The sequence below is a fragment of the Palaemon carinicauda genome, chromosome 2 (assembly GCF_036898095.1).
Source record: "Palaemon carinicauda isolate YSFRI2023 chromosome 2, ASM3689809v2, whole genome shotgun sequence".
In the NCBI taxonomy this organism is placed as follows: domain Eukaryota; kingdom Metazoa; phylum Arthropoda; class Malacostraca; order Decapoda; family Palaemonidae; genus Palaemon; species Palaemon carinicauda.
Window position 1 is genome coordinate 195,145,326 of NC_090726.1, and position 7,208 is coordinate 195,152,533.

Sequence of the window (7,208 nt, forward strand, 5' to 3'; positions counted from 1 at the left end):
GAGTGACGGTCTTAGGAAGACACGCCCGCAACCACCGAGGATAGTTCTGTGCGCCTAACAAGGCCTGCCGAACCCTTAAGCCCTTCGACATTGCTTCTCCCCTGGGCATGGGAGCTTGCAAGAGGTCCCGGACTGGGAGGACGACTGGCTCGCACAGAAAAATCCTCACGCACCACACTGGCACCACTAGCACTTGGCACTGCACCGACACTAGCACTCGTCACAGCACTGGCACTAACTCCACCCACTGCACTCTTGACCTTCAGTTCTTTAACTTCGGCCATCAGAGACTTATGGTCACTTACCACTGATTCTACTTTATCGCCTAAAGCCTGAATAGCACGCAAAACAACTGACATATCAGGCGGAGGGCACACAGTAGGTTCGGGGGTAGCCACTACAGGGGTAGGAAAAGGTAGGGGATCATGAGGTGAGGAAAACATAGAAGAGTGAGAAGAACTCCTCCTAACTCTACCTCTCTCTAACTTAGTTGAATATTTTAAAAGACGGACAAATTCCAATTCCGAAAGTCCGGCGCATTCCTCACATCGATTTTCTAACTGACAGGGCCTGTCCCTACAGTCAGAACAAGCGGTGTGAGGATCTACCGAGGCCTTCGGAATACGCCTATTGCAAGACCTACATCGTCTATGGGAGGGGGCTTGCGAAATGTCAGACATCTTGTAATCCAAAGAGTTAGCCAAAGGGGGATCCAAAAACAAGCAAAATTCGTTAACCGTTATATCAGTATTATATAAAAGCTATCTAGCTAATATAAGAAGGATTCCAGTAAAGCGACAGCCGTTAATCTGAGAGAATACTTCACCAAATATCCGTGAATAAACTCGAAGACCATAAGCGTATCCCAGAACGTCTAGCCGGAAGCACGACAGAGGAATAATTGAGGAGGTGTCAACAACAAATGATTGAGTACCTGGCCACAGGTGGCGCTGGTAAGTACACCCCCTTCTAGTATTGTGATAGCTGGCGTATCCCTCCATAGAATTCTGTCGGGCAACGGAGTTGACAGCTACATGATTATCGGGTAAGTTTAATATTGAAAAATAAATATTTCCTATATAAACTATAAAAACTTTAACAAAACAAGAGGAAGAGAAATTAGATAGAAAAAGAGTGCCCGAGAGTACCTTCAAGTAAGAGCAGTGGAAGACCATGGTACAGAGGTTATGGCACTAACCAAGACTAGAGAACAATGGTTTGATTTTGGAGTGTCCTTCGCCTAGAAGAGCAGCTGGCCATAGCTAAAAAGTCTCTTCTACCCTTACCAAGAGGAAAGAAGCCACTGAACAATTACAGTGCAGTAGTTAATCTCTTGGGTGAAGAAGAATTGTTTGGTAATCTCAGTGTTGTCAGGTGTATGAGGACAGAGGAGAATCAGTAAAGAATATTCCAGACTATTCGGTATATTTGTAGGTAAAGGGAAAGTGAACCGTAACCAGAGAGAAGGATCCAATGTAGTACTGTCTGGCCAGTCAGAGAACCCCATAACTTTCTAGTGGTATTATCTCAATGGGTGCCTGATGCCCTGGCCAACCTGCTACCAGATTATCTTCCCTTTGATTTGTTACCATTGCTGTGTGTTCAAGGTAACTGTTTCTGGGCGATCATGATCCATATTTTCTTTGTGTGTCGTGTTGGGGGCAATACTGATTTAAAAATCTGTTGTGTAGATTGCGTTTTCCTCACGGTCCCTCTCATGGAAAAGTGTTTCACTGGTTCCACATTAAGTTAACAGTTCAAAGTGCAAAGGGAAACTTGCTTTTAGTTCAGGGGAAAATCCAGAGTAGTCTACGCTAGTCTATAGCTGGGATGATGACACGCCTCTTGACATTGTTTGGGGTCTTTGTTTATAACTCAGATGTACAGTGAATCCTCTCTTAAAAACAGTAATTATAGTCCTACATGCCCATTGTCAAACTTAACCTAACTTCCCAAGTTGAGCCTAGTGTTAATAGTGTTTCTTTCAGTAAGGGTTCTGAAATTTTCTTATGCAATTTTCTGCAGCTAACCTCTTGCACTGCCACAATCCTAGTCACTTTATTAGACAACTAGATTGTGAATCAGAAAAGCAAGTTCGTAGTCTGTTTCATTATATCCCTCCACTCGCTAAAGTAAGCACTCCAAAATAATCACATATGACTTTTGTAGCATATCATATGAATCCATTAAATTTTTCAAGCTCCGCCATTACCTCATCACAAGTTAATTCTAGAGAGTAAAATGTAGTTGCTAGTACGTCTAATGCTAAAATGAAACATCTGCACACATGGACTGCAGCCCCTGTATCCAGTGGTGAACAAACTCGGAAATCAACTGATTCTCCCTTAATTTGACCTGTGGTACAGGAAGATGAAAAGGAAGAAAACACAGAGGCAGACCTTGAAATTGAAAAATTATCTTCTTTTCAAACCTTGCGTGACCCTACTGCTGAAAAGTACCCAAATAAGTTGATTAAGGTAAATTTGGTAACTTCTTATTCTTCCACATCTGCAGAAGTACATATTACTTCTGCAGATTGTAAATCAATTAATTTTGTTTCATTATCAACACAATACTTTTGCTTAACCTGAAAAGCTACTTAACTTATGTGGGAAATTTAAATATTATCCCACAGACCTGATGAAAACTAAATATAGGATCCAATTGCAACTGAAGTGAACTCTTCAGCTAAGTACAGAACATAAAGTATCTAAAGAGCTTTAGGGAATAAAGAGGGATCAACTAATACCAAGTCTCACATGGAAGCATGTGAATTTACCCATCCTCAAAGTGAAGCAGCCTACAATGCTGAAGAAGGCAAAGTACAAAGGAAGAATGTGTTGAGATGATAACGGTTAATCACAATTGCAAAATCCCTCCTGGAGCAGGTATGACAGCCTTATCCATCACCGAATCGATATACCAAGCACGAGAGATTAATGTGAATTCATTCGTACATAAAGCTTCACAAATCTTGATTGTCATCTCAATTTAAAATGAAATACTGCAGTATTTCTAGAAATGTCTTTTTATCCAACTTATTTATTAGATATGTGATTTCTCACCAATATGATTTTAAATCCTTCACATAAAATCTCTGGCAGCCTTGACAAGAAACAGTAGATGAAACCAAAACATGTTAAAGTACATATATGCATAGGCTCAGTGGAACTAACATTTGTGGTAAAATGGCCGTAAAAAATAAATGGTAGGAAAATAACTTAGCTCACTGAAAAAAATGGTAATTTTTTATTGTATTACAGGGTAAGATTTCGAACAGAAAATATATGTTTTCCTATAGTAAATAACGTGATTTAACCGAATTTTCTGTTCATTTCAATCGGAAACAAACAGATCAACCAATTCGGCTAACTTTAAGTTGCACGGTGTCACTTCTCTTACGAATGTACTGCGAACGATAACATTAGCAACGTTACCAATAATACACAGTGTTACCAACGTTGACGTATGGTACACAGAGTTACCAATTTGACAATTTGACATTATTAACGATAGCAATGATAGATATTTCCATACGAATTTTAAATAATTTTTTATCCAATATATAAAAAGTACAAAAAGGGCACAGAACCTAACAAACCCACCTAACCTAGCCTAGTAGTATGACAGGTCACAAAATAACATTTGATCTACCTCGGACGTTGGCAGCACTGGTTACTGTATTTTTTCATGACACAATCTTTGCAACGGCGCCTCCAAAGTTTATTCAGATATACTGTTTTGTATTTTCCTCCGGTTATTATAATTTCAAGAAGGTAATGAATAGAGAAGAAAAGGCTTGTTTTACGTTTATATATAGATTCCCCAGTATGTTTTCCCCACCCAAAACCCCGAGTTCCCACTGGGGGTCCCCCATTATCGGAGGATATAGATGTATATATATTTCTGAAACTATTCATTTGCGACGGGAACGAGTGTCATTTTCGAAGAGAGCGTAATTTTTTCAATAAGAAAAAGTAGTTGTTTTCCTAGGTTACATCGCCCTGTAATACACTACAATGAAACCTAATAGGTATCGTATTGAATAAAAGTTTAATGCTGAATAAAGCAAAATAATCAAAATCTTGCTGTAATTCTTATGCAAACCTAACCTAACTTAAGGAATGCATATGGAAGCCAGTTTCGATACCTGAAACCTGGCCTAAGGATCTTCAGATAACAATTGCCTTTTTATCGATTAATTAGTTCTCCCATTATCTAAACTACAATGAAACCAAATTTTCTTATAAGCATCTAGTGGCGCTAAACTCGAAATTCACCATGATTAGCATAAAGTACGCCTATAAGGCTGAATTAAGGTGTTATCTCTCTCTCTATTTACCTATTAAACCGATACTTATATGCATAAAATTATAAGAAAAATTTATAAAACCTTACATGTGATTCCATGACGTTCCGGAGATACCGTAGGTGTAACTGTAAGTACAGACTGTACAGTAGAGACGCAAAAGCAAAACAATAACAAATAAACGTTCCAGATCAGATAAGATTAGATTCAGGTTGAGGCTTTGCCTTTGCAACGGCGCCTCTGTGTCTTTTAGTTTTGTGTGTTCCTTATTTTCACTAGTTTTTCTCTTTTCATCCACATTTGTTGTAGTATTCTTTTCTTATTTTTAATATTTTCTTCACAAAAAAGGAATTTTCCAACTGTTTGTGCACTATCTTCTTCGTATGGTTGTTGGAGCTCAATTGCTTTTATTCTTATATTACTAAACTGTGGACAATATAACATAAAGTGGTTAGCATTTTCTTCTACATCACAGAATACAAAGTTTATATTTCCCTCTTGGTGTCTGTTTTTTATATTCAAGCCCAGTGAGTTTGTCCTTGCTCTGAATAATAAAATTGACGAAAATGTGTTGTCATACACTTCCTCCTCCTTGATTTCACTTTTCCAGTTTTTATACAAAATTAGACTCTCCTTGCACTCCATTTCACTCTTCCATTTGCTTGTGTCCCATTCTCTTGTTCTCTTCTTTATGTCCTCTTTCGTACATCTCTTGACTTCTCTCATCGCCATCCCACATTCCTCAGCATACTTCTTCACATGCATCCACCACTTCCTCTCTTTTTCTTCCATATCATTGACTATTGCTGTTAGTAAGTCCTTTTCTCCCTTATAAATGCTATTAAGGTACCTCAGCTTGCCATCCATTACCCTTGTTTTCATAGCAGATGCTCCTACATCCCCTCTCAAGGCTACAATTGCTGTATTCTTTACACCCCCTAACATCCTTCTATACACTCCATTCTCTATTCTCTGCAACTTTTCTATTTCCGTTAAGTTAATTACGTTTGTTCCATATAATATAGAAGGTAGTGCTACACTTTTCCAGTATGTTTTCCCTATCAGTATCTTATTACAATTTTTTTCTATGATCGAATATGTAAGATTAGCTAGCTTTTGCGCCTTAACTATCATTTCACTTTTCTGTGTTTTGAACATATTCCTGCTATCATCTACCTTGATACCTAGGTATTTAATATTGCTTACTACTCTTATTCCCTCTATATTATCTGGTTTCTCCTTCATATTATATATAAGTGCGCTACTTTTGTCTCTATTTATGTCTAAACCACACTGCTTTCCTTATGTTCAATTAAGCATCCTATATATTCTCAGCAAGCACTAGGACATCATCAGCAAAAAATAATACCACTAGCTTTATAATATCATTTTTAAAACCACTACCTTCCTTTTCTACTTGTTTTATAATCTGATAAATAATTAATTTGAATAATGTTGTAGAGCCAGTACAGCCTTGCTTTATTCCACTACTTACGCTCAATTTTTGTTCTACTCTTTCCCCTATGTCTTACGTAGTCGAGTCTCCCACATATACTTCTGCTATAGAGTTAATTATTCTAGTATGTACTTTTTATTGCTTTAATGTTTCTATCAGCGCTTCCCTTTTTATGGAATCGAAAGCTTTTTTTAAATCTAAAGAGGCAACTATGAGTTTTTTCTTATTTTTGAAAGTTTCTTCGACCATGTACTGTAAGACGAGTATATTATCCTCAATCCTTCCTCCCTCTGTAAATCCCGCTTGACTATCCTCTATGGCAGTATTACTTTTTATATGCCCTTCTATTTCATCTTTGATAAAAGCCATGTATATTTTATATGATACATTTGTGAGCGCTATTGGTCTCAATTCCTTTGCTGTTGGTTTTTTTTCCTTTTTTAACATTTTTGTTCTGGATTCTTTCCAGCTTTTGGGTTTTTCTTTGCTGGCTAGTTCCTCTTTCCAGGAAATCATAATAAAAACAGATGGCTCCGTTAACTTCGTGTACTTTACAATATTTCCTGCTTTAGTGGCCATTATAGATTACTTACCACAATTTAAATCCTAATTATGTACCCACTTTATTATATATTCTATGTTGACATAAATATGATATTTTACTGCATATTGTTGTATCAGGAGTAATAAGTTTTATAAAGAACGATCAATACATCGGTACGTCGGAGAATGACGTTTGTAAACGTTCCCATCAGGGCTTTCTTATATTATACTAATTTATTGAGATATTTATTTATTTGTGGGAAACATTAGACTAATAAAAGTTTTTTTTTCTTTTTTTTTTTTTTTGGGGGGGGGGGCGGCATTTAAAGACGATGGTAATTTTATGCTCTCGTGGTTCTTGTTACCTAAATGCCCATTCCGCAAAATAAGTTTGCGGGCACTCTATTACTTAATAGATATGTGCAAAGCTTCCAAGCTTACACATGTTACTATAATTTAGTTTTTTTTTCTTTGCCACGTACCATATTCATAATGAAAATTGTAAGTTTTGGATTTGATCTCATTCTACCATGAAATAAAACGAAATAACTTAAGAAATTACAAAACATAATAAACAGAGGAGCAAGACTGATAAAAGGTGTCCCACCTAGAGAAAGGGTCATCCCCTATACTAATATATTTACATTGGCTGCCGATTAAAGCGAGAATTGAGTTTAAAATATGTACAATAACCCACCAAGTTATCAGAACCGGTCGTCCAAAATACTTAAGAGAATTGCTACATATTGCGCAGCCAACAAATCGTGTCGACACGAGAATAGTTATAGATGGCTTCAAACTGTTGGAACCTAGATTTATGTCTACTTTAGGCTCCAGAGCCTTTAAATATGCGGCCCCGAGACTATATAATAAGCTCCCACGAAAAATTCGAATGATTGA

General features: G+C 37.2%; 1 protein-coding gene across 1 annotated transcript in view; it reads right to left on the reverse strand.

Annotated features, from left to right (window-relative positions):
• Positions 1-4,508, reverse strand: part of LOC137629346 (coiled-coil domain-containing protein 174-like) — an 86,695-nt gene extending 82,187 nt beyond the window's left edge. Inside the window, exon 1 of the mRNA XM_068360603.1 lies at positions 4,399-4,508. Within this exon, the coding sequence (XP_068216704.1) occupies positions 4,399-4,410 (12 nt within the window). The 5' untranslated portion in view covers positions 4,411-4,508. The remainder of the gene's footprint in view (positions 1-4,398) is intronic.
• Between the last annotated feature and the right edge of the window lie 2,700 nt (positions 4,509-7,208).